The sequence below is a fragment of the Electrophorus electricus genome, chromosome 3 (assembly GCF_013358815.1).
Source record: "Electrophorus electricus isolate fEleEle1 chromosome 3, fEleEle1.pri, whole genome shotgun sequence".
Classification (NCBI taxonomy): Eukaryota; Metazoa; Chordata; class Actinopteri; order Gymnotiformes; family Gymnotidae; genus Electrophorus; species Electrophorus electricus.
In genome coordinates, this window is record NC_049537.1 from 8,430,792 (window position 1) to 8,456,766 (window position 25,975).

At 40.9% G+C, this 25,975-nt stretch overlaps 3 protein-coding genes across 7 annotated transcripts; all 3 read right to left on the bottom strand.

Annotated features, from left to right (window-relative positions):
* Nucleotides 1-409: 409 nt before the first annotated feature.
* Nucleotides 410-7,138, bottom strand: si:dkey-197j19.5. Of its 5 annotated transcripts, XM_035523961.1 has the most exons (10): nucleotides 6,586-7,138; nucleotides 6,306-6,494; nucleotides 5,998-6,211; nucleotides 5,677-5,866; nucleotides 4,184-5,399; nucleotides 3,534-3,683; nucleotides 3,154-3,240; nucleotides 2,913-3,000; nucleotides 2,461-2,563; nucleotides 410-2,231 (listed from the first exon to the last, which is right to left on the bottom strand). In XM_035523961.1, the coding sequence occupies exons 1-5, from the start codon at nucleotides 6,952-6,954 to the stop codon at nucleotides 5,174-5,176; spliced, it is 1,188 nt and encodes a 395-aa protein (XP_035379854.1). In that variant the 5' UTR covers nucleotides 6,955-7,138; the 3' UTR covers nucleotides 410-2,231; nucleotides 2,461-2,563; nucleotides 2,913-3,000; nucleotides 3,154-3,240; nucleotides 3,534-3,683; nucleotides 4,184-5,173. The 5 variants fall into 5 exon arrangements, with proteins under 5 accessions (XP_035379854.1, XP_035379855.1, XP_035379856.1 ...); XM_035523962.1 differs by lacking the exon at nucleotides 2,913-3,000; XM_035523963.1 differs by lacking the exon at nucleotides 410-2,231 and having other exon boundaries at nucleotides 2,546-2,563; nucleotides 2,677-3,000.
* Nucleotides 7,139-7,586: 448 nt separating this feature from the next.
* uroc1 (urocanate hydratase 1) lies at nucleotides 7,587-13,847 on the bottom strand. The gene is made up of 19 exons (XM_027007862.2): nucleotides 13,633-13,847; nucleotides 12,940-13,070; nucleotides 12,474-12,567; nucleotides 12,205-12,264; nucleotides 11,930-12,058; nucleotides 11,732-11,793; nucleotides 11,504-11,570; nucleotides 11,258-11,401; nucleotides 10,975-11,063; nucleotides 10,473-10,535; nucleotides 10,065-10,244; nucleotides 9,741-9,838; nucleotides 9,534-9,606; nucleotides 9,253-9,442; nucleotides 8,945-9,043; nucleotides 8,687-8,786; nucleotides 8,451-8,532; nucleotides 8,102-8,201; nucleotides 7,587-7,891 (listed from the first exon to the last, which is right to left on the bottom strand). The coding sequence occupies exons 1-19, from the start codon at nucleotides 13,759-13,761 to the stop codon at nucleotides 7,745-7,747; spliced, it is 2,037 nt and encodes a 678-aa protein (XP_026863663.2). The 5' UTR covers nucleotides 13,762-13,847; the 3' UTR covers nucleotides 7,587-7,744.
* Nucleotides 13,848-14,833: 986 nt separating this feature from the next.
* sec61a1 (SEC61 translocon subunit alpha 1) lies at nucleotides 14,834-21,090 on the bottom strand. Its single transcript, XM_027007840.2, has 12 exons — nucleotides 20,972-21,090; nucleotides 19,847-19,914; nucleotides 18,789-18,854; nucleotides 18,574-18,652; nucleotides 18,218-18,349; nucleotides 17,764-17,873; nucleotides 17,273-17,426; nucleotides 17,002-17,162; nucleotides 16,690-16,887; nucleotides 16,282-16,473; nucleotides 16,060-16,136; nucleotides 14,834-15,978 (listed from the first exon to the last, which is right to left on the bottom strand). The coding sequence occupies exons 1-12, from the start codon at nucleotides 20,976-20,978 to the stop codon at nucleotides 15,792-15,794; spliced, it is 1,431 nt and encodes a 476-aa protein (XP_026863641.1). The 5' UTR covers nucleotides 20,979-21,090; the 3' UTR covers nucleotides 14,834-15,791.
* Nucleotides 21,091-25,975: the final 4,885 nt, after the last annotated feature.

Consider the following 25,975-nt stretch of genomic DNA (forward strand, 5'->3'; position numbering starts at 1 on the left):
TGTTATTTGTGTAATCTTTTAAGGATCAAGACGCCGATCTAAACAAATATGCCCAACGAGGGCAGCCCAGGCTTCACACACACTGGGTGCAAATAACTGCACGTGCTTCACTTTAGCCTCTGTAAGTAGTTCAGTGGTGACAGAAGTAGGGAATGGTTAGTTCTAATATTTCAGATTAGATCGGTGAACATCGAACAGTGATTATTATAGAGGAAACTAACTAGTGGTAACACACACGCACTCACTAATCAAACAATGCATTAGTGTACAGTAATTGATATTACCATAGCTGCTCAATATCCACCCTTAAGTATCACACGCAGTTGCTATGACAGTTTTTAGGTTATTTCCACTAGAGTTCTAATAAATGTTGAATCAGTTGATTCATAAACACAATGACACAGCAAAGTGAGAGACATATCATTCCCATTCAGGCTTTACTGCAACAGTGATTAAGCTTTAATGAAAGTGCCACAGTAGAGAAACGGCAGGGGATTTTATACTGGTCTTTAAATACACTGAACCGATCCTCATAACTCTCACTTTCTGAGTTAGCTGCAAACACAGAGACAAACAACAAAAACTAAGTACTAAAGGTATTAAACATTAATCAAAACAGTGTCAGCAGTCGTCTGCAAACTGGGGGGTGGGGAGCAAAAAGCAGATTAATTTATAGAATGCAGGCTTCAATGCTTCATGGCAACATAATTTCTTTCCTACAGTACAATTAAACTCACACTAACAAATAATAAAACCCACATGATAAATGCTTGTGCTTTATTTCTACAGTGAAATGCCACTTTATTAGAGACCTCCATCTAGTAGCATGTTGGTCCCTTTTGGCCTTCAGAACCACAACAATTTGTGGCAGTTTCTACTAGGTGTTGAAATTGTTCTACAGGAATCTTGGTTTATGCAGACGGGATCATTTCTCAGTTACTGTAAATTAGATGGAGGTACTCACATGCTCTGAACACCCTGTTCTACCTTGTACCTGAAATGCTCTATAGGATTGCGAGCAGCTGTCAAGGACAATGAAACAAAGAAAACTTGGTGTCATGTTCCTGGATGAATCCATGACATGATTTCAAACCTTTGTGGCTTGGCGCATTGTCCTGCTGAAAGTATCCTTTTGTCATAGGGTAAACAGCTGCCGTGAAGGGATGAACTTGGTCAGCCAAGCTTCAATACTTAGCCAAGCCCCAATATACCAAATGTCCATCCACAGGTATCAGAGGAGCCAGGGTGTTCCAAGAAAACATTCCCCACACTATTACTCAACTTCCACCAGCCTGAACTGTTAACACCTAACAGGAAGAGTTCATCAAAGCTGCTTGCACTAAATTCAGACCCTCCAGTTAGCATGGTGCAACAGAAATTTGGATTCATCTGACCAGGTGAAGTTTTTCCATTTCCCAATGATCCAATTTTTACACACTTTTACCAATTGGAGACTTGCCTTTCCATTTTCCATTGACAATGGCACTTTAACTGCTAATCTGCTGTTATAGCCCATCCATGCTAAAGAGCAATGAATTGTGCATTTGAACATGTGAACTGGACCACCACTGCTGAATTTGGCCGCAATTTGCCAAAAACCCCACAAGGACGGCAGTTTTTGAAATACTGGAACAGGCTAGTCTGGCACTGATGACCATGCCTCATTTGAAGTCAGTCAGTTTGTTCAATTTTCCCATTCTAATGTGGATTCACACTGAAACTGCACCACAGAAAATTTGCTCACCTGATTTTATGCTGCACTCCAGGGTCATGTACAAAGCTTCCCTACAGGGACGCTCTAATAGTGAAAGGGCAGGTGTCTCTAATAAAGTGGCAATTCAGTGTATATCTAAATGTCATGTGCGAGGTTACAAAATGGTGGGTTGCCTTGCTGTTTACTCATCGGAGAAAAGCTGGAACTTTTCTTTACTTCAGCTAGATTTCCCTTCACTTTGGGGTCTGGGTAAGGCAGAGGGAGTGGGATGAAAAAACTAGCAGTAAGGTTTTGCATATCAGTGTTGTGATTATGGCTAAATGAAGCTGCGCTTGCATTTTAAGGGCTGGGTGGCAGAGGTCCCTTCCTCTGGGCCAAAGACACAGATGCAGCTTTGGCGTCGGAGAGGGACCTTGACCAGGTGCATGACTGGTTAGTTGTGGAAGAACTCATAACGTTGTTGGTCCCGGGTCTGAAAGTTTGATTGCTCACCTCCATGTCAACAGTGGCTGGAGTTCTGGGACATGGAGACAGCCATATTAAACATAATAACAGTCAATAATAATAACAGTCAGTACCAAACAAGTAGACTACATCTAGTCAAGTTTTAAAATGTTAAAGCATTCACAAATAATGATCACAAACAGAGCCTTAAAGTTGTGTTTAGGTGGAATCATCGGTCTGTGTGTATGGGGGGGGGGGGGGGTGCATGTAGATGTGTGTGCATAGTTGCACATGCCGCTCACCGTCTGCCTGATGAGGAAAAAGTCAGGCATGTATTGAGCTTGTCTCTCAGGAGCCACAGCGAGGTGTAGTCCAGACTGTGAGTGCGCACCAGTACACGAGATGCTATGGGACACAGTATGGGACACAGTATGGGACGCAGTATGGGACGCAGTATGGGACGCAGTATGGGACGCAGTATGGGACAGAACTGGCAGGCAGCTGGACTGAAGACTCACCTGCCAGGGCAGGATTGAGTAGCAGTAAGAGAGGAGTTCAGTGCTAAAGTTCAATCAGATAGGACTTCAGTGGTAGCATTCAGCTGGAGGGGTTTAGAGGGAGAGGAATTCAGTGGAAGAGGAGTTCAGCTGGAGGAGGGATTAGTGGGTGATTTGTTCAGTGGGAGAGTTCAGTGGTAGAGCTCATGTAAAGAAAGCATTAGTGGGGTTCAGAGAGATAGCTATTTAGTGCTGACCGTTAGTACTGCTGATGCAATTTTGCACAGCACTGCAGAATCTGCTAGCCTCTTCCTCATTAGCAAAGTTCAGCCCTGCTTGACAGTCCTACACATATATCGCGCAGACACACACACACACACACACACACACACACACACACACACACACACACACACACACACACACGAGACTTAAAATACAGAGCCATAGACAAGCATGAAAAGGGATGGAGGCAGAATGGAGTTATGTGTTACTAACATCACTGGGGAAGGTGTGGAAATAGTGGCAAGGAGTTGAATACTGAAAAGGTGTATACAGCTCTTGTTCCCAAAGTAACCTGGCCCTCTGCAGAGAAAGAAATAGATATTACTGTTATTAAATTCACAGTTGGTACATTTGTCGCTGACTTAAAAATTCCATTACTTAGTTAATAAACGTTATGAAATGTATATGTTAAGCAAGAAACATGATTTAACATATTGAGTAATACACACATGTAACTATTTACAGATATACTGCACATATGGATACATCAGATGCATAATCAATTCAATATGCCAATATGAGCATGTGCCTACATATGAATCTGTGTATTTATATGAATGTGTGTCTCTCTTTCTCATGTGCCATTGTGTAACCTTGACACAGAACAGCCGCATAAATGTTGAATTCAATCTTCTGTCTTGCACCAGGCACACAACTCCGCAACTATGAATTTCCCATTCTGACTTTTGACCATTACGAGCTGCAGTCGCCAGATACAACTGAACCACTGCACACGCTGAGACCTGCACGTGCACACACACACAATGGCAGTAGTGAGGATGTGGATTTTGCCAGTAAAATTAGTTATGAGGAAGAGGACACAGTGAAACACACAAAACTACCATAAACAAATCAAGCTCTAAATAAACATACTCTCTCTCTCTCTGCTGACAGCACACTCAGAATTATATTTTCTATTTCTTTAAACTGTGTGCAGAGAACAAAATACTACTAACAGTAAATAACTCTTGATTTTATATTAATTTGCAAATCATTTTCAAACCCACCAACATACATGTTTACTGCATAGCTAATTTTAAGCAAATTAATACTTAAAACAATAGTTGGAATGACAATGGTATTTTAAATAATAGAAAATAGGCTACAGAAATAAAGAAAGAAATGTAGAAGCGATGATCTCTTCTTATTAAATGAAGAATGGCAAATGCCCAGAAGGCAACTGCAGTGCTGATCAGAGAGTGAGAGCAAGCAGAGAGAAAAAGCAGTGGTGTTCTGGACTCACGCTGCAGTCCTGGCCCACGAGGGTGACGAGCAGTCCGTTCTCACGAGTCGTCAGGAGCGAACTTAAAATGCGGGACATCTTCCTAGCTTCCACCTAAAACTGCTCTCGTTATATGTGACATTCTCACTTGAAGATGTGAATTATCTACATCTGAGTAAACAAATACAACACACCCACACCTACACCCACTCTTGCTTCCGAATGCAAATCATAGATCTTCAACAGGCTATTAAAAGCACATGCATACAAACAATACTAACTAAACTGAGAAATTGAAAAGTAATATTTACTTATGCATAACCCAGAAACGTAACATACCTTATATGTCATCTGTGACAAAACAGTTGTAGTTCTTAGATTATCCTGTATTATGGATAACTGTATTATGCTCTGTAATACTACCACCTAGTGGTCAAATTAGGCATCAACTTCAAGAGGTCTTGGAAACTAAACAATGTACCTTTTGTTTACTATTACTTTCAACAGGGTCAACATTTACAAGTATCAATATGTTGTAAATCTTGGGTGGCTGACCCTAGAAATACAATGAATGGCAAAAAGTCAATAAGCAGACGTTTTCAATAAGCATGATCTTATTTACTACATCAAGCTATTACTTATTGAATCATACTAGTGATGATACTAAAACAGTCATGAGGTTGTTCTCAAGAAGATTCTAAACTGGAGGTTTTTTGATCCTCCAGGTTCTTGACAGACTCTGGCACAGTAGTGTGGGAAATAAGAGGGCTTCTCTGTAGATCTTCTAGCCTGCAGAATTTAGGTCAAACACTAATCTGACAGTTCATTTAAGATCTTAAGAGCAAATAAATATAAGGGCCAATCCACATTTACTAAAGAGAGGATTCTAGAAGGAGACTTGAATATAAGGTTGTAGAAGAAGGCTAGAATATGAAATAGGTTCTAGAAGGTAGCAGAGGGTTCAAGAGGGTGTTTGAAATCATTATGTAGGCTGTAGAGTGTCACAGTCAACTACAAGGTATAGATTCTGCACCCATTGATGTCTCCAGAGGTGGAGTATCCCGCCTGATTGACAGGCCAGTGTCCTGGGCTTGGATCTGGTGGGTGTTCAACGTGATAAAATAGTACACCCTCGGGACGGCGAGACATGACAGGCTCATAAACTCGCACATGGCCATCGTGACCTGGCCAGAAGGCGCAAGTGGTTGCACGTCGGGTCAGAGGCTGCCTCTTATTCCTGGTGCAACACACACACCCACACCAACTCAAGACATAGTCTGTTGTGATGAATTCCACATGACATTACAGTCTCAAAAACAGCACTGGAAATAAATGGATGACTTTTGTTGCTTTGGTTTAAAATAAAATAGTGTCAGTTTTAATCTTAGGGTATTTACATCTATATTCGATGAAACATAAAACTTTGTACATATGGTCACTGCATTTCAGGGGACGGCGACCCACCCAGATACAGGCTGCATAGTTGCTTGTTCACATGTCAGCCGTTCACTCACGTTTCTTTGTGGCCTTTACGTGGTGCCAATGCTCCTTGGTCGATGTTCTCGTCCTCTTTTCCTTTTATTGGAGGACCGCAATAAGACACACAGTCTCTCCCACGGCCCCAACAGCCTGGGAGAACACCTGAGGCTGCTTGCCTGAACACCGGCTCCTTGCGCACACCCACATCTCCAGGGTACAACAAGGCTGAGAGATCCAAAAAGAGTGTGAGAGAGAGAGAGAGAGAGAGAGAGAGAGAGAGAATGCATGGTTATACTAAGGTTTTGGTGTTTTTGTGTACACAGCTGTAACACATGCAGATGTTGAAATAAGTGTACCTTTCTGTAGTGTACACCGGCTGATAGCCAGGCCCTGCTGTTGGCTCAGCTCTAGGGAGTCTAGGTATTCCTGCAGACACTGTCTCCTGAAGCCATCCACAAAATCGCCTGTGGGTCCTCCCAGAGAGGATGGGTAAGAATGGCTTTTCTTGGTGTTACTGCCCATCTGCACGGTTTCTGGGTTGGCCAGAATCTCCTCCCTGTTTATGTCATCCTGCAGCAGGTCAGATATAAAGGTCAAATATCAAAAATGAAACTAATCAAAATCTTGAGTAAAATGTCGGTGCATTTGTATCAGGGTGTCTAACCCTCCTGTACTGTTGCAGTATTTCGCCCTGTTCTAGATCCAGCGTTCTAGATCCAGCTGTCTCCTGTTTGGAGCGCTCAGTAGCGCGTTCGTCGCGAGTTCGCACATGTCTTTTCTTCTTCGCCTCCTCGTCTTGAGTCTTACGGCCCGCTTGCATCTGTAACGTCTCTCTGTTCAGGGGCCGAGTCACCTGAGCGCAGAAGTGGACATCTTCAGTATTGATTTTATAATCAACCAAACTTCCCGTTTCCCCTTTTCATGTCATACTCGATCTTATCTACCTTGGTCGTGTCAGGGAGTACACCAGGCAGCATTTTCTGAGGTTGTTTCCCACGATCTATCACAAGAAGTTCAATTTCCGTGAGGCACGGTTTGCTATAGAACCATTTGTCTAGATTACCCAAGCCGTCAAGCCCCTCGCGAAAAGCCCGTCTCGCGCTGATCCAGTCTGCGTCCTGCACGCTTTTCCCCGCGGGATAACTTTTGTACCACTGGGCCGCTTCGCTCTCGTTTGCCAGCATAGTAGTTATGGGCAAAGCGGGAATTTTATCTCGGCTACATGTCTCGAGTGAAACAGTACATTTCGACATTGGAGGTGCGACGATGACCCGATCCCTGTGTTTTGGCGGTCCAAAGGCACGACAAGCCATTTTAAAGAAGTACGTCTGCAATAAATCTCGTTTCTTTAATCGTCTAAATTCCTCGTCCAAGCTTTCTTTATAATTATTCTTTGTCTGAAAACTATATTCGATGCATTACGATTAAAAATAACTAAAAAAAAAACCAAAAACACCTGGCCCTGCGTGATCAGCGCGCTAGAATGCACCACGACACTGAATTCTCTGCGACGGGACTCGATTGTTTACGCGTGTAGCCATGGCAAGATCTGTTGCGTCTGAGAGCTTCGATCAAGTTGACTTTCTATGGCATCTCATTTACCCCAGAGACTTTTGGTGTTCAAAACGCCCTTCAATTCTCTTTATACAACTTAAAATATCTTGCGAGCGAACTATAAACTCCAGCCATTTGACGCTACTGCTGTCGCACTTTGAGATTTTTCAGTTACACTGACTAAATGCATCGATCCACTGGCGAATAGATGCATTTAATAATAATTTAACATGTAATATGACAATCACTTAAGGACATGCTGCTGAAGACAATTACATTGCATTATGTTCTACAGTCATGGTATTGTCGATGCATTATAGTACATTCATATATATTCAGGGGTTTAGCAAATCAGATATTGTATGAATCTACACAAAACGTCTACATCTAATTGGATTGAATCTTGCTTGATTTATTACATAATATAGGCTTTTTGTAATGCAATTACAAAATGCAATAATTTTGTAATGCAAGATAGTGACTCAAGTGTTATCTGTTGTGTGGTGTAACTTCTCCATTAAATGTCATTGCATTTATGTTATCAGTAGTTTAGTTGTATTTCCGCAGTGCTTGGTCCACTACGTGGTTGTCCTGTATTCTGTAAGGCATGGTAACTCTCAGCTCGCGCTGATTTTGCATGGTGAGCTGAATTGTCTCATAGGCATTAGCATTGCCTGACCAGCACCTCCGAGCCACCTGCACACATTAAAGTATTAAAGAATATGGCAACGGTAACTTAGTGACTGTCGCAAAAGTGTATATAAAACATTTTCATTAGTCTAATATATGTATTTAATTAAGGAAGTCAAATGTGAAAGTGTTGCATTTCTCTTGTATGTCCATATGTCTGCTATAATACAATGTGTCCATTTTCTAAGGCACTCACTCACTCACTCACTTACTGACCCCATTAGAGACATCCCAGTTAAGCATCATTCTGGCTCTTTTGCCAGCCTCCTCAGAACCATCCAGCACTAGTCCAAAGCCTCCATTCATCACCTCCCCCCTGCATTAAAAATAATCATCAGTACACCATCACTGCTAACCATCACAGCAGTTATCAATCCCCAGTCCTGTATACCAAACTGATCACATTGTGTTCCAAATATCTCAGACACTAGATGTTATCTTGACTAAATAGTACAACACAATCACTACAACACAAAATAATACTAAAACTAGTAATATAGTTAGTACTGCTGCTCAAATCAAGTAGTGCTGATTAATAATGAGGTACAATCTGATCTGTGTTTACCATCCAACGCCACCTCCATTATGCAAAGCAACCCACGTAGCACCACGGAATGCATCTCCAATGATATTCTGCACAGCCATATCTAAAACACAAACACAGACATGCATTAATATAAGAAATGGATGCTTTTGTGTAGTTTGTGTGTGTGTGTGTGTGTGTGTGTGTGTGTGTGTGTGTGTGTGTGTGTGTGTGTGTATGTATGTATGTGTGTGGTTCAACAAGAGTTGTGTGTTTACCTGCACAAAAGGCCGACCCATCATAGATGTTGGATGTCTCTCTGAAGGGGCTGTCTGTGCCACTGACATCATGATGATCTCTACTGATCACTACAGGAGACTAGAGAGGGTTAAACAGACCTTGATGTTGCATTAGTGTATCTGATAATCAAGCACTTAATTAATCTACTAGTAATTGCTGCTTTGTGATAACAGCTGTTGTAAAAAGCACTATATAAATAAATTTGACTTAATTCAGTGGGTATATGCGAGCTTTACAGTGACTCTGCCATCTGCTACGGCCTTGTTTATAGCCAAGGCGATGGACACCCTCCCTCTCTGGTCTGAGTAGAGAATTCGAGCCTGAGAGCCAACAACCTAGACACAGAAGCAGCCAATGAAATCATCCAGATATTTACACCAGATGTTTATTTGAATGGGCATGAATTGGATTGCATGCACATTGTACAGTGCAGTCAGAAAGTACAGTTTCATCACTTTTCTGTTTTGGCTCCAGCACACTGCATTTGAAACAAACAGTTGTAAAGGTATGGTGTGGGAGCCGGGAGCAGTTAACAGCAGTGTACCATGTTGTGTTTTGCAGCCTCACGGATCCAGTGGATGTTGTCACTGTATTGCTGCCGGACACGCTCGTTCACCGTGGCACTGATCTCTTCCAGTACAGCTGTGGCGATGTCATCAGTCTGCACCAGGTCAGCGGGGTTCCCTGAGGTGCAGACCCAGCGGAAGGGACCAAAACCCAGGGAGAAGATATCACTGAAGATAGAGGGCAAACATCAAAATCACAGAGTCCAAGTGTGAGAATAAGTGAGATGTGTGTATGTGGATGTATGTGTTAGCAACTTGCCCCATTATGTGTTGTACATAAGAGGGATATTTAAACTCTGTAGCTCCTCCCCCTGACTTCTCCACTTCTGCACCTGGGAATGAAATCATTAGCATCTTTAGGCCAAAAAGCTTATACATACACATACACTGACACACAAAGACATGTGTACAGGGTTACTTCTGCCCTGAAATCTCAGATGTTTTGGTTTATGGCAATGATACTTGCCTGCTCTCTTCGCCTCCAGAAGGAAGGCATTGCCATAATCCCAGAAGAACATTCCTTCCTCAGACAGTTTGTTGATGGCAGCTACCTGTCTACGAAGACTGAGGTGGAAAGGCACTGGGGTTCACAGCCAGCACCCCAGGAAAAGGTACACAGCAATGCAAACATCTCCAGCTATACAAAGACTGCAAATGAACATTTGCAGTGGACACGAACACTTTAAGCATTGAACACCAGTGCTCGGTTTTTGTATGAAAGTACTGTCTATAAGAAGTATAACAACACCAAGGCCCTGGTTTGATGTTCATAAGGTGTATGTGTGTGTACCTTTCATGTACGATGGTCCTGAAGCGTAGAGGATCAGTGTGCATGAGCTGATTTGCCTGACTGACGTTGAGCTGGACTGGGTAATATCCACCACTAAATGGGTTATGCAGCGATGTCTGGTCAGAACCCAAATCCACTAGTAATTCCCCTGTCCGCTCATACTCCTGCCACAGACGCTCCCTGAAACACACAGAGCATACACACAATGATAGACCTAAATAACACACATACACAAATGCAAGCATCTAGTCACACATATACACACACACACACACACACACACACACACACACACACACACACACACACACACACACACACAATACAAACACACACACATACACTAGCAGACACACTTGAACCCAACGGAAAGAAATGTTAAAACCTCAGCTGCACTCCTGAACTCACCACAAATCCACAACATTGCCATGGTAACCCAAGCTTAGGGCCATCTTTGCCCTCCTGGCCTCCCTGTGAGAGTCAGACAAAGAATGAATGCATCCCATAATTATCTCCATTATATTTTATTCTATTTCCTTGTATTGTTTTTGCCATCTACAATTTCAATGCAGTGAATGTTTTCATTTCATCTTTTTAATACATTTAATCCCACTGAATACCCATGCTCACCAGAATGCTAGGGTGCAAGGTATTAACTAGAACCTGACAAGCTTAGTGTCAATAGGACCACTGTTTTAGGCTGTGAATTCACAAAGCTCTTTGATTGGTCTAAACAAGACAGGCAGAATGCACTGTGTGGGAAGGCTCTAGCTACAGAAGACCATAATGTAAAGACTCCTGAGCTCCATTTAAACATGAAAGGTGCTGCACAAATAAGCCCATTCAGGCTAGTTGAATAAATCTGTCATGGAGGTGGTGGATGGAAGAGAGTGTGTGGTGTGTATGGTACCTGATGCGCTGGATGCAGTTGTCAAGGTCCTTAGTGACCTCCATCAGCCAGCCTTGCTCATACCTCTTCTGGAGAGGAACCTCGTCAACCTTCATCCAGAACACAGCTTCAATCAAGACTTAATGCTATAGGTTGTAGTGAAAAGCTGGGAAAATTTGAGGTGGGCTTACAAGGAACACTGGGTTCATGATTACACTCAATGTGAACAGTGGTAAAAGGTGTTGATCATGATCTGTAGGGCATGTTAATTAGGCAGTGGTTATATGTCTGATAATTGGCTGACCTCTGCGATGACCCCCACACAGCCAGCAATAACAGCAGCTTTCGCTTGTGCACCACTCATGCCACCAAGGCCAGAGGTCACAAATACACAACCCCTCAGGTCACTTGTGCCGAGATACCGCCGACCAGCATTCAGCACAGTCAGCTACACAGAGAGAGAGTAAGACAGAAAAAGCCATATTTAATAATAAATTACTTGCTCATTTAAGAATTTTTTGGGAAAAGATTTTTCTGATCTATTACTTACCATGGTGCCATGAACAATGCCCTGAGGGCCTATATAGCAGTAACTTCCGGCTGTCATTTGCCCATACCTAAACACACACACACACACACACAAACACAGACAAAGAGATAAACATACAGTGCATATTAATTAGAACTAAATTGGAATTTGATAAATTGGACATGATTATGGACATTTTTCTTAGTATGACTGTAATCCAAACCATGGCCCAACAAGTATGACTCTCACATGGTAATTCCAAGAGCAAACATTCTTTCATAGTTCTCCCTAGAAGAATAGTTTGGAATGACCTGCAAAAGAATGGGGTGGGGGGGGGGGGGGGTGAAGGTTTAGATGCATACAAAACCATGCAGCCTAAAATATACAGGCAGATGGAGAGCAGCTGCATAGAGTGGGCTGAGGAGGGTGTGTGTGTTTACGTATTACCATGCCGTTGGTGATGACACAGCGTGGAGAGGAGGGCAGGCTGGGAAAGAGGCCTAGAGGATGACCACTGTACATCACCAGAGTCTGCTCTTCAGACATAGTGCTCAGGTAGTGAAACACCAGCCAGAACTGTACACACACACACACGTTATGAAACAACAACATTGTTGTTTCTGTCCTTATCTCATGTTGTCTCTCTTTCACACACGCACACATGCATGCACGCACGCACGCACTCACACGCAAACACACACACACACACACACACACATTACCTGGGCCCAATTGCTGAATACCTGTCCATTTCCTCCATAGGTGACAAGCTCCTGTGGAAACTGAGAAATGATTCAGACATGTGAATGAATCACATTCAGACTGCACATATCACATGATAATCATACAGCTCTGGTCCTCAAAGTTGTGAAGAGGAGTGTAAAAGGTCATGCACAATTTGTAAGCTTGTCAGTTTACCAGAGTAGACTGCAGTTGATAGCATGTAGGCAGGATTGAGTTTGTGTGTGTATATGTGTATACGTTTACATACCTGAGCGACGTCAGGATCCAGATTATTCATGATCATATGCATGATGGCTGCAGCATGTCTTGTCTCACAGGGGTACTGATTAATGGGATAGGCCCTGCAACATGTACACACACACGTTAGCGCAACTTAAATACACATGCAGATGTTTTGTAGTCGTATGTCAGTCAGCTGTGTATCCACAACCTGAGTTTGTGTTGTGGGAGTCTATATGGAAGTCCCTGTGCATCCAACAAATATTCAGCCCATTGACCTAATGCAACATGTTAACAAGAGTTATTTAACTGTTAAACAATGTTTGAGTATGTAATGTAAGATCTCTCATATCCATAACAATAATGCTCATGATTCAAATCTATCTATGATACTTAAGATACCACTGAAAAAAAAAAGACCCCCACATGATGATAAAGAAGTTATCAAATTTAAGGCAGAAGCAGTAATAATTAGTCCATATGTGTATGTATACCTCATGCGAAGTGTGGGGCAGAAGCGATACATGTAGATGTGCCCGTATTCCCTAAGCTCCTGGGCAAACTCCGGAGCCAGGGTGCCATGTAGAGCAGGAGGGAAATACCTCAGAGCGTTCTGCAGAGCCAGCTGGTAGAGGGGGGCAGTTCAGGTGTTACACATCAACTTACCGCTGGAACGTGAAATGATCACGTTACAAAACCTGTCATCCATTTTAGCCCTCTCTCCCTTTGCTCTCTTCTGTCTGCCTCTTCCCCTCTCACACTCCTTCTCTTCGCCTTCTGATTACTCCATTTTGTTCTCTAATTATTGACAGGGCTGCAAACATTATGGGATTCTGTATGTTCTTCAGTGCAGGTCGGAACACTGACTGCAGTTCTGGCCTAAAAGGGTTGAGCACTTAACCTTTGGACTCCAAGATCACTCCACAACAGATTCCCGTCAGCACCCACCTGAAGTGTCTTCGGTACCTTGCTTAAAATGTTCAGAACTTCCAACACAACAAATTTTGACAATAATCAGTTTGCAATGGATTATTGTTTTGATTTTCAAGGGTCTGTGGCTTTCAAATGTACACTATGCTCAATACACGTGTCTGCATTTTCTGCCAAAGGGCAGCATTGCACATTTATGTTAAATGATGTGGCAATAAAAGTAAATTATTCAAAACTTTATTACTGACAAAACTCACCCGTTTCTCCTCTGGGGTCAGGTTTGGAGTGCGAACAGGTGCATGAGGCACACTGGGGTCTCTGCCACGGTTTGCTGGAAGGGGGCTAAGAGGTAGGCCCCCACAAAGCTCCTTCAAACTTGCCATCATATTCACAAGCAAAACTTGGTTTTGGTGCAAGAAAAAAAATTGGAAAAGGGATGAAGGGAAAATTATGAGCGTGTCTTGCCACAAGAGTTGGGAAGAGAAGGCTAAACAGCTAGTGCTCTGCTGACCCCCTCCCCTCCCCCTTCCCTTAACCCCATAGGCCAGCTAAGCCCAATTCCCCTTCAGTCTTACCCAATTGGAAATTAAGGCTCGGTCACACAGGTAATCATTGATAAGAGAGAGAGTACGATGTGGCAAGCACCCAAAATGACCCCTTTTAGCACACTGACTTGACAGCCTGCAATATGGTACCCCAGATAAAAAAATCTGCATATATTCATAATACATACCCCCATACCGCAACACTTTTGCACATCAAAATAAAGAGCACTCAAGTGTATCAAAATACAGTTATGCCATTAGACCCTCCATTTAAATGCAGAATTGGAGGTAGGATCAGGTTCCTCATCTTGCACAAAGTTGAAAACAGACATGCTGCTACTTATCCAAACCAGTTCAGGCAGCCTGAACTGACTTAATGTGGTAAGAACAACTTTATAACTGTGCTGAAAAACTGCTCATTCACCATGCCCCCAGCCTTCTTCGCAAAATTAGACCCAAGATGCCCACTTTTTAAACCCCCTATAAAAAGTGCAACTTCAGCCCAGACAGAGCTTTCATGGTCGGCTATGAATTCTTTAGAAGCCTTTACATCGAGACTCATGTCTTAACAATACCCCCATTTTGCCTCCTCTCACCTCAGTGAATATGTGCTGTGCCTCTACTGTGCACGTTTTCTCATCTTGGCAAGCGGGAACTTGAGACATGTAGAAAACATGCCACCTAACAGCAGCCTAGGGCAAGTGAGCTTCAAAACAAGCATGACTGTCCCTCATGACTAGTCTGTTTATTTTGGAGTAGGTGACACCAGTTCACTGCCTACCCCTTACCTGCCGTTGGGAAACTAGCCAAATCCTCTGCATTTGACAACAGGGGGAAAACCTATTAGTCTTACTCTTGAACAACCGAAGTTCCCTTCGACCAATTATTCTAATAGAAACGCACAATCGACAAACCTTTTTCACAAAAAGAGCCTTTATTGAGAATGAGCACTCTTTCCAGAAGGTAGATGTTTAGAACAGCATTTTTTGTACATATTCAAAAACAATGAGTTATTTTACATGGTGGCACATTCATTAAATGTCATATATACACACACACACTAAGTCGATGAGACATTGGAAAGGTTTTTTGTTGTGGAGAAAGTTCTTTTTAACCACAAAATCCAGGTTTTCAGTCAAGCACCCACCAAAGAACTGTTATCCAGTATCCTTTCTGCCTTATATAGACAAAATGCTTGGATAACCACACTCATTAAAAAAGGAAGGGGGGGAGGGGGGCTGAAAGTCCTTATTATAATAGTGACGTTTTACCTTTTCTCTTCCACTTGGACTTCTATCACACAATCTCCTACAATACACAAAGTGCATTTGCATGGTTCCGACAAGCCTAATTACACCACAACCAAATGTCCTCAAGAAACCAGCAAACAGCAACATTACCATGGTAACATTGTCAGAGAGGCTCACGCTTACAGCCACCAGGGACAAAAAGCCTTTCAGGAGCATGCTGAAGACTGAGGTTTAAACATGAACAACTGTGCTTGCATGTGAGGGAGTCATGTTGGAGAACTGCTGCTCCAGCAAAACCAATATCTGGAGTGGATGAAATGTATGGGGTCACCCAACAGTCATCAACAGAGCTCACAGAGTCTAGCTTAGGTAACTAACCATCGAGTCTTTACCAGTATTTCTCACATTTCTGAGATGGTGTTGCACCATCTCAGACCAAAGAACATTTCAAAGCCAGCCTGATCAATAACAGGGAGTTCTCTCAAGACAGCACTGTTGAAAATCGACCACTTGAACTTGCACCAAAAAAAAGGAATTATATAAAATAATGACGATAACACTCATAAAAATAAGTTTGACAAGGTGTGTGTCAGTGTACGCATGTGTCCATGTGTAGAATATTTAGAAGAGTAGCGCTCCCATGCTTCCCACTTCACTCTGCTCTTTAACAAAGATCTCAAAGTACTGGTAGATAATGGTGACGGCCAGTAATATTCCTGTTCCTGAGCCGATGGCTCCTAGGAAATCAGCCATGACTGACAGACCACCAATGCACAGCCCTCCAAATGCAGCTGCTGTGGGGATATACCTGCACACACAGCAGAGAAGGCAAAGTGAGCTTCTAAGGAATTTTTGAAGGACTTTGTTGTGCGAGTGTGAAAGGACAAACCTGTTGAGCTCATGCACCATGGATGTTTCTCTGTGTCCTCTCATCACCATCTGTTGCTCCTTAAGTTGTTTGGCCACCTGTCATACAAGCATACTTGTTTCACATTCTACATTTTAACATTATGTGTTGCTCTACATGGACCATTGGTGATGCCTGCTTGTTACAGCCCAGTGGGATGACAAATCACCGTCACTGCACTTTGCACCTGCAGGTTAAACCTACATCTTTGGCAGATGATCCAGAAACTTCAATCCATGTCTTTGAGAAGAAGGCACAGGATCCCAACATGAACACGATGTAGATGAGAGCATGGACTGGATCCTCCAACACTGAGCCAAAGGATTCTGGAGGTGAAAGATAATAACAAAGGCCTCCTACAGGGTAGGCACGGGCAGGACCACCAGAGGATGTGTCCTGTAAACATAAACAGAACCAGTTTTACCCCAGTAAAATGCTGTTTTATTCCAGTAAGACTGTCCAGAAAACCAATCATAATATTTAAGAAACCTTAAAAAGAAAGTGTTTAATGTATATTAGCAATCATGATTGCTGATCAGAAGACTTGCACTTTAAGATTGTTACATTTTTTTAATTCATCTGTATGAGCCGAGTTTGTGTTATGTTACTTACAGACCAAGTTCCCAGCAGGTTGACCAGGAAGTTGCCACTGAAGCGAGTGGACAGCATCTGAGAGATGACGTAGAGGTTGGACACAAGTGCAGACTGGAGGATGATGGGAATGTTGGAGGTGTAGAACAGCTTGATGGGATAAGTGTTGTACTGGCCACGGTAACGTGCAGACTTGATGGGCAAATCAACTCTGAAGCCCTGAGATTGAAAGAAAATAAAATAAAATTAAACAGCCATTGAGTCATTTACACTATTTACAATGGATGTAGCATCATATTGCACTGGTCCCAGTATATCCCAGTTCCCATATACCTGGAAGTATATGACCACAGCAAAGACAAAGACAGTAGCGATGAGGTTCATGAGGTTGGGCAGGTTCTGCCTGTAGAAGGCCTCTCTGAGAGCACGCACTTTATCAGTACGTGTGGCAAGCAAGTGGAACAGGGCAATGATGGCTCCCTCAAACTCAGTACCTAAGAGCAAAGAGACACATACTTACAGTCTAATCACATACATCAACTCTTTCAGTTTACCCTAAAAAGAAGGTGAGACTCCAAGATAGTATGGTATTCTGAGCATGTACCTCTGCCTGTGTTGACTGTGGTCGGGCTGAAGGCTTTCCATACGATGGTCTCACAGATGTTGGTGGCGATGAAGAGGGAGATGCCAGAGCCCAGACCATAGCCCTTCTGGAGCAGCTCATCCAGCAGCAGCACGATCAGACCAGCCACAAACAACTGCAGAGAGATGACACCTAGTCAGACCCACAGCAATTTTATTCAAGTAAGTCTCAGAACTGCAATCTCAACCTTCCTTAAACTACCACAAGATCCTAAGTTAATTTTAGTCTACCTCAAGAAACAACTGTCAAAATGTGCTTATTACCAGCTAAATCTTTACACAAAGGCAGTGTTTAATGTGAGATACTCAACAATACTCAAATTGAAGAAGATCTTAACTCAGCAACACTGAGGATCCAGCCTCTGTGCAGCAAAATGCCAGTCACTGGGAATTAAAACAGGCTGGCAGGGCTGTGCACAGAGGAGCAGGCATATGGAAAGCTGTGCATCTTACCTGAATGATGATGAGCAGACAGATGCCAGCACCCATCTCTGAGGGGTCTCCATACATGCCCGTCATCACATACACGATAGCCTGGCCAATGGTGATGATCATTCCAAACACTATAAATAGACAAATCAACATTTTTTGTCTATAGCTCTATACCATTTCCACGGAAGGTCTATATGGAAGAAAACAACAATATCTCAGAGATTACGGACAAGTGTTCTGAGTGTATTCAATCACAATTTGCATTGTTCAACAAATTTAATTTGCTTCAAAAAAAGAAAATTGTCAAAATAATTTAAATGAAACTTTAAATCTTGTGACCATTAATCAAAACAACCACAGAACATTGTCACAACATGAGATTGCAATGTTTCTCTCATATTGTAAGATATGCAACATTTATCAATATAAATCACAATATAGTAATTTTATCATTATACAACCCTAACACACTTACATTTCTGAGCCCCATTGAACAGTGCTCTGTCTTTAGGGGTGTCTCCAACTTCAATGATTTTAGCTCCAGCCAGCAGCTGCATGATGAGACCAGAGGTCACAATGGGAGAGATACCCAACTCCATCAGAGTACCTGTAACACACAAGCCATTTAACTACAATATCAAATGTCAATACTCCACTGTGTCACTGGGTGAGGTCCATAAACATTATGGACTAAGGAGGTCAGGCTGGGGTCTGGGGTTAGAACATCAGCGACTATAAGTAACGATGCTATAAATAATAGTTGTGGTTTTTGGTGCTTTTGCCTCTGTTGACTAATAACAGCAACATTTTAATGGCAACATGGGTACTGACCCCTGTTGGAGGCCATAATGACCCTCATCCAGTAGAATGGATCGGCTGAATCTGAAGACATTATGCCAAACAGAGGGATCTGAAATAAAGGGAGAGACCACTTCTCAGGAACTGATATGAAGTACATTAGTGTGGGACACTGACAAAACAGGGTTTCAGCAACAATGCACAAGGTATGCTGGATTTTACCAATAAAACACTTAGCAAAGCAATACCTGACAGCACACAAGAAAGATGAACAAGGTGATGGCAGTCCATAGAACCTTTTCTCTAAACTGGATCTGAAATAATAAGAGAATGATGACCATAGGTTAAAAAGACATCACTCAATATCAAACTGACAAGAGGTGAATGAACAGATTCAGGTGCAGCAAGACTTCGATCTCCAACTGGTAGCAGGATGTAGCAGCCAGTGTTAGCTGTCAGACTTTAGCGGCAGCAATATAGCTACCAGTAATGAACGGTGGCCACCAGTCATTAGCAACGGAAGACCATTGAACTCACCGGTCAAAACATGGCTGCCAGTAGCAAGCATTTTTTGTGACATAAGAGGCTGGTGGGTGCATAAAAACTTGCAATAGCATTTTAGATTGTGTATATAGTGCATCCTTGCCTTTAGAATCCTGACACTGTAAAACTTAGGATAGCTGTTTTTTTTCCCTTACATGTTCATTAAATATTTCACACATGGTGACATGCTACATGTTTTACATTGCACATTTTGTGTTTAACACAACAAATAGTGTGGTGTTCTCTAGTCAAATTTGACTTTTTAAAGATGTCAATGCAAGTATTTACCAGTTTGCACTGTTAATTGGAGCAAATATAAAAGCATTTATACATCTTGTAATGTCACACATCAATTTTAAAAGCTATTTTCTGTAAAAAAAAAAAAAAAAGTAATAAGTGGAAGATGTAAAGTTAAACTTAAGCTTTTGAGGTATAAACCTCTGTGCTTAGGATAAGTTATACATTAGGCAAGTACTGAACACTGACAAATGTGATGTGACAATTTTACATGCAAACAGTATGCAATAAGAAAAAGTACTGTTTCTACATTCAACTTGAAACATACTACACTACTGTGTCCAGGGTATGCTACATCAATTAGAATGGCAGATAGCAGCCACGGTCAATGTACGTATTGGCAGTTTCCAGTTGGGATAATCTGTTGTTGCCAATCGTGATCGGCACCGTCAATGACTGGTGTTTCTACTGCCAGCTGAAGACTGAACCCCCTCTTTTTAAGTGTAGTAATATATCAGCTACCCACCTTTCTTTCTGGTTTCTGAATTTCGGGTAAAACCGCACAGAACGGTTTTATTACCTCCAAAAACTTAACTGAAAAGAGTGTAAAAAAAGATTTGTTAGAAAACAGAAAAATTGTTAATATATGCAAAGAATTAGCTAGGGAGTTGATTAAAGCAAAAATGAATACAAGGTTTTTATCGATTAAGTTTCCTACAGTTAACAAAAATCTACTTTCATCTCCCGTCCTCCCGTTGTGAAATCATAAAACTGCAACGTTATATTTTTTCAAAAGCATTTGTAAACGGGTGTTTATGTTGCGTTAGTCAAGGAATGCAACTGAAATGTAGCTAACCTAACTAGCTAACGAACAAATAAAATGGATCACTGTCTGTAGCTAGCTAGCTAGCTAAAGCGTCGTCATCAGAAAAGAATAACCTAGCTAACGTTAGTTTTTTTATGAATCAGTTTATGAACCACATTCAGTCACGTTTACACACAGAAACTGATTTAAGATCAAAGCTAAGCAATTTTGTATGACTGACTTAGCTAGCAAGCAAACAATCGAATCTGACAAAATCACGATTAGCTCACTATTTAACATCCCTTCAAGAACACCATCAGAAACCAACCTCTAGCTAGGACGGCGTTAGCTAACTTCGCTAGCAATCACCAAGTTGGGTTTTTGTGTTCCCTGCTTTTATAAAGTTACCGTTTTTATTGAATCATTTTGTTATCGAATAATAAACGTAGCTATATAGCTAGTGGTCATTAGGCGTTGTTTTACATTCATTGTACCGATCTAGCAAATAATTTATAAAAGCGAAGCAACTTAGCTAGGTTAGCTAAGTTAGCCAGCTAACTAGCTAATTTAGAAAATACTCTAGCTATGTTAAATGGGAAATAGAATATTCACTAAAATTGAAACCCTTAAATGTGGATGTGAGTACAGATAGCTAGCTAACATATAATCAATGAAACCGAGTGCTTTAAGATAGCAATTGTTACTTATAACGCTGGCTAACATAGCTGGCATGCTGTCTAGAATGTCGGCTATCGCATTAAGAAATTAGCGAACTAGCTCATGTCAAGTGCATAAGTAAAGGAAAATTAAAGATGCAGGAACTCTGGTCATGTTATTGGTACTCACTGGCCATTGTATTCTTTTCCGTGAATCTTGTTCAGTATCTGAGCTCCCAGTGTGGAGCCAGGAACAGTCTTGTGCTACCGGCGAAGCGTTGAGAAAGGAAGCGCTTTAGAGACACGTCAACACTACACAAATTCTACAACACGTCACAATAACGGCCAGGATGGTTGGTCTTCTGTTTCACAGCGTAAGGATGCTCCTCTCGGTCCCACAGAGTAGCGTAAGGATGCTCCTCTCGGTCCCACAGAGATTTCTGTCTCTATTCAACAAAATTATTTAAATTAACGTAGCCAAACATTTACTACGATAGTAAAATCTATAATAATGATATCCAAACGAATTCTGTTTTTTTCAACTACAATATATACTGTGTCTAAGGAGTAGCTACAAGGAACTAGCGAAGGCTAACTTGCTGAAAACATAACAGTAGCATCTTAAAAGTGATGTTCATGAAGAAAGTTCAGCAACCATACTAAACAATACATTTAAAAAAAATAGCATATCCGGGTCTGCTCGACAGTTGCATAGTATTTCCAGGGTAAATATGGAAAATCTAAAATACAATTAAGTCGCGTGATAATATCAGAGCCATTATTTCATTTAATTTATTCGTTAATTTTATTTATTTATTTCCCATAAAGGGTGATTGTGGTTATTTATATTTAGGACCGAAGTTTGGTATTAAACTAAATAGATTGTATAACATGTAAAACCCTCATCTGCTAGACATAGGTGCCTGCTCGTTGTAGAATAAATATCATATCTGTCAAAAATAGGATGGAGCGTATTATCTTTTTACCAGTGGGTGTCATCAAAAGCTATTGAGAAGTACAGGGCATAAATGAGTTTTTTTTGTTTACCAGCAGAGTGCGCCATGCATTCCAAACCAGTTGTCTTGTTATTAAAATATTAATGCTCTTGGGTTATCTGAGGATATTAAAACAACACTGCTGAATTTTCTTAAATTCTTAAATTTCTTAAATTTGGTTAAACAGCAACAATGCACAGAGATCCTACATGTAAAAGTTAAGTTGTTACCTCAATCTCAGTAACTTTTTTTTTTTAATTTAAACTTACATCCCATATAAAGGAGTGTTTTTGTGTGGATATGGATTGCATGATGTTGATGGTGATGAGTATATGAGATTAGTCTTAATGAACAAAGTATGCTGCATATTATGGAGGTAAGGGAACATTTACTAACATTGTTTGCATGTGATCTCATTCATGCACACTCACATATACGCGTGTTCAGCAGTCTGCTGAACAATGTCAGTGTTTGTTCAGAATATGTACATAAATTAGACCTCAAAGGTAAATCTCTCTGCTTTGTGTCCACTCTCCGTCTCTTTTACCTTTTTAGTCTCTCATTGTGACTCTCTTGTACAGACTGACAATCCAGCTGTCTGATGTCTTTCAGCTTTCTTACTTCGTTCTCATTAGATGAACACCAATTTGCATTCTCATTCTCATTATTCTGTAGCTCCTTTTCTCTCCATCTCCTTGTTCTTCTTTGACACTCCTCCCTCTATCTCTTACCCACATCACATTTTGGTCTTCTTGTGGGTCACTGGAGGCCATGCCAGTTGCACTTTATCTAAACAAAGTCACAGTGGCCTTTTATTAACTTGGTGCTGCCAAGTAAATGGATAATTGTTGGGCATATCCATTGGACTGCGCTGTTTCCATACACAAAAGATAGATAAGAAGTTACTAGTACACTGGTGGTGTACTAAATGCCATCTTTTAGGATATATTCCATGTTTTCTCACATTTATTAAATTACATTTTAGTGATTATAACTATTGAGTCACGAAATTATGTGAATAACATGGCTAAGAATTTGAGTCCAACAAAAATGTTTCTTCCCATTCACTATATTTTAATGTTCTAAAATAATTAAAAGAAAGAACAGAAGGAAGAGAAAGCCTATCCTTTCTTTCGCCATACAATTTCTGACATCTGTTAAGTGTCAGCAGAATAGGGAAAACTTTAATAAGTGGAACATGCCCACATACAGTCAAAACACAAATCTCAAAGTCCATTTAACTCTGTCCAATGAAACTCCTTTTTGAAGCAGGAATCAGGAAAAAAAAAAAAGTTTTATGATGTATTGCCTAAACTTGAAACTTATGATGTCATGAAAAAGTTTGGAAAGAGTGATGTCAGTATAACATCATTTGAACTGACTCACTAGGCCTTGAGTCTTTAATGTGGGTACAACAGACACCACCCACATCACACTGTAACCACAACCACTATCCCCAAGAGCTCTGATCCATTGGGAGTACTGCTTTGAGTAAACAGCTCTGGGTTACTCAACATTATTCCAGGTTAAAATCTATTTCTGCCTCCACTGCTTGTTTATGCACTCACACGTCCAGTCCCATCATATTCATGTGTGTATATTCAGCCTGTCATAATCAGGTTTTATGGGGTTTCCTGATAATCTGGGTGAGATATAACGAAGCAACAGTCATGTGTTGGTTAAAGTAGATGCCTGGATAACCAAGTTATTAAGTATTCAGCAGGTCATCACAACTGTAATCCACTACATTTTAACATTTAGGCTGTAAGTGCTTGTAATAAAAATGTAATTGTTCATGTATTTTGGATGTAGGGCTGTGTCGTTTTTCATTGCCAGTATTTTCATTAACAATGATCACTGTTATTATTATCAGTGTTTTAAGGCCTGATTGTTCCCAGGCAAATGTATATGATTATTAGTGGTACTGCAATAGGAAAGTTGAGCTGTGTTGATGAATGATTGAATTAATAACATTTAATATGTTATTAACTTTGGAAAACCAGTTGTCGTTCTCAACTCATGTTTGTAATCTAACCCGGTCTTGCAGATTCCTCCTTTGATTCCTCCTTTGTAACCTTGCCTATAATAATCTGCTGCAGTCATTGTGATTACACAACTTTTATTACCTTTGTTCTGTCTTACAATCTGTCCCAGTTTGAAATCAGACTGGGACAGATTGTAAGACAGAACAAAGGTAATAATAGTTGTGTAATCACAATGACTGCAGCAGATTATTATAGGCAAGGTTAGAGGTCAGTGATGCAGGAGAGGACATATCAGACTGCGGGTCATATTTCTTGTGCGCCGCATTGTTCTTTTTAATGTTTTATTGCAGGTTTTACAGTGTCATATATAAGTGTGTTATAGAGGACTATGACATGTTCAGAACTACTGCTGATTGAAGAAAATACATTTCCTCATGGTGAGTTGTCTCCTTGTGTGTATATGTGTGACTCAGAATGAGATAGAGAGTGTGAGATAGAGAGAGAGTGAGAATGAAAAAGAGAAAGAGAGAGAGAGACTGGTTGTCATTGCAGTAATTTCTGGAATGTGATTGCAGTGCTTTATTGTGAGTCAGAAACACCATTTGGAAATTAACAGTAAATGCCATTTTGTTATATTCTGTGCTGCCCGTGGTGGTAGCCACTGTGCTGTTGTGTCCTTGAGCTAGGCACTTAATACCTAGTTTTTGTAGGGATGCTGTGTTTGCTATATCATACTTGGCCAAAGCATCCATATGGCATAAAACTGCCATAATTTGAGCAAGCAGAAAGCAAGCAACTTAGTCCACCAGTCTTGTTTCAGGATGTGGCCCAGAAAAGTCAGAAACATTTTGGGGTTTTGAGCTGACCAGATTTTGCCATTCATACCATCTTGCAGTCAGCTAAAAATACTGAGACTGTTGCCATAGAAATCTATCAGTATTACACAGCCAATTTCCATGGTAACCAGAGAGGAAAGAGGATTTTAGGGTAGCTGTAAAAGTGCTGATTTACATGCAAACATGCACACAGACACGCACGGCACACACATGCACACGTGTGTACAGACACACTTGCACACAAATTCTAATAATATGTATCATTTATCTCAGGAACTGTTTGATAATTAGCTGATGAGTTGAATCATTACGCTAAGGAAAACTATGGAACTATGCTTTGATGAATCCATCAATAAGTGGAGTCCCATAGTCCCATACCCTTCCTGTGGATAGAAATGAAATGAAATGTCAATAGATTAAGAATATTTCTGTTTTCCTGAACTGCATGAACAGAAAACGTCTTCCTTATGTAACAGTCATATTGACTGCAGCCCTTGTGTCTCTCATACACTCTCACTCCAACTGAGAGTTAAGGTATGTACAAAAAAGCAAAGACGGTTTGAATAGCACATGTAACATGTTGCTAACACTGATTCTACATCACATTTATAAACCATATAATAAAGTCCATATTTTCCATAATCCATATAATAAAATGTATAATCATATAATAAAGTCCATATTTTCCATAATCCATATAATAAAATGTATAATCATATAATAAAGGCCATATTTTCAACAGCACTCACTCAGTCACATTGTTTTATTTTAAACTGGTCCTTGGCTATATATCCTATATATAAAGTCATTTATTATTGTGAACTATGAATGTGACAGTGGATGTGTTTTGACACAGGAACTGCATTCTGATTTGGGATTTAACAATGTAATCCATGGTTATCCAGGAAACATGAGCACTAGGGCATCTGAGATGGTCACAGTCTGTTCTTTTGTGGCAATATTAGAATAAACACACTACTAGGCACACAAGCCACAGATTAGAGTTACTGTCAGCACTTTAATCACCAAAAGCCAAACCACTAATTTAAAAAAACAGTGACAACTGCTTTTGCAAAACAAATGTAACATTTTCACTTCCCACATTCATATGCACACTCTCACATTCATACAACAAAGAACATGAATACAAAGTGATGGTTGATGGCTCTGGGTCAATGGCCTGCTGAAGTTCTGCTAAATCAGCTCTATATGACACAGATTCAGCACAAATGGCAAATACATGCTCATCCATTTCCAAAACATGCACTCCTCTCTGTGCATGGTTCAGTTGTGAAATTATAAACCTCTAAGCATCTTGTGAATTGTTCTATCATAAATGTATATACCAACAAACTGGGTATGTTCAGAATATCAATTA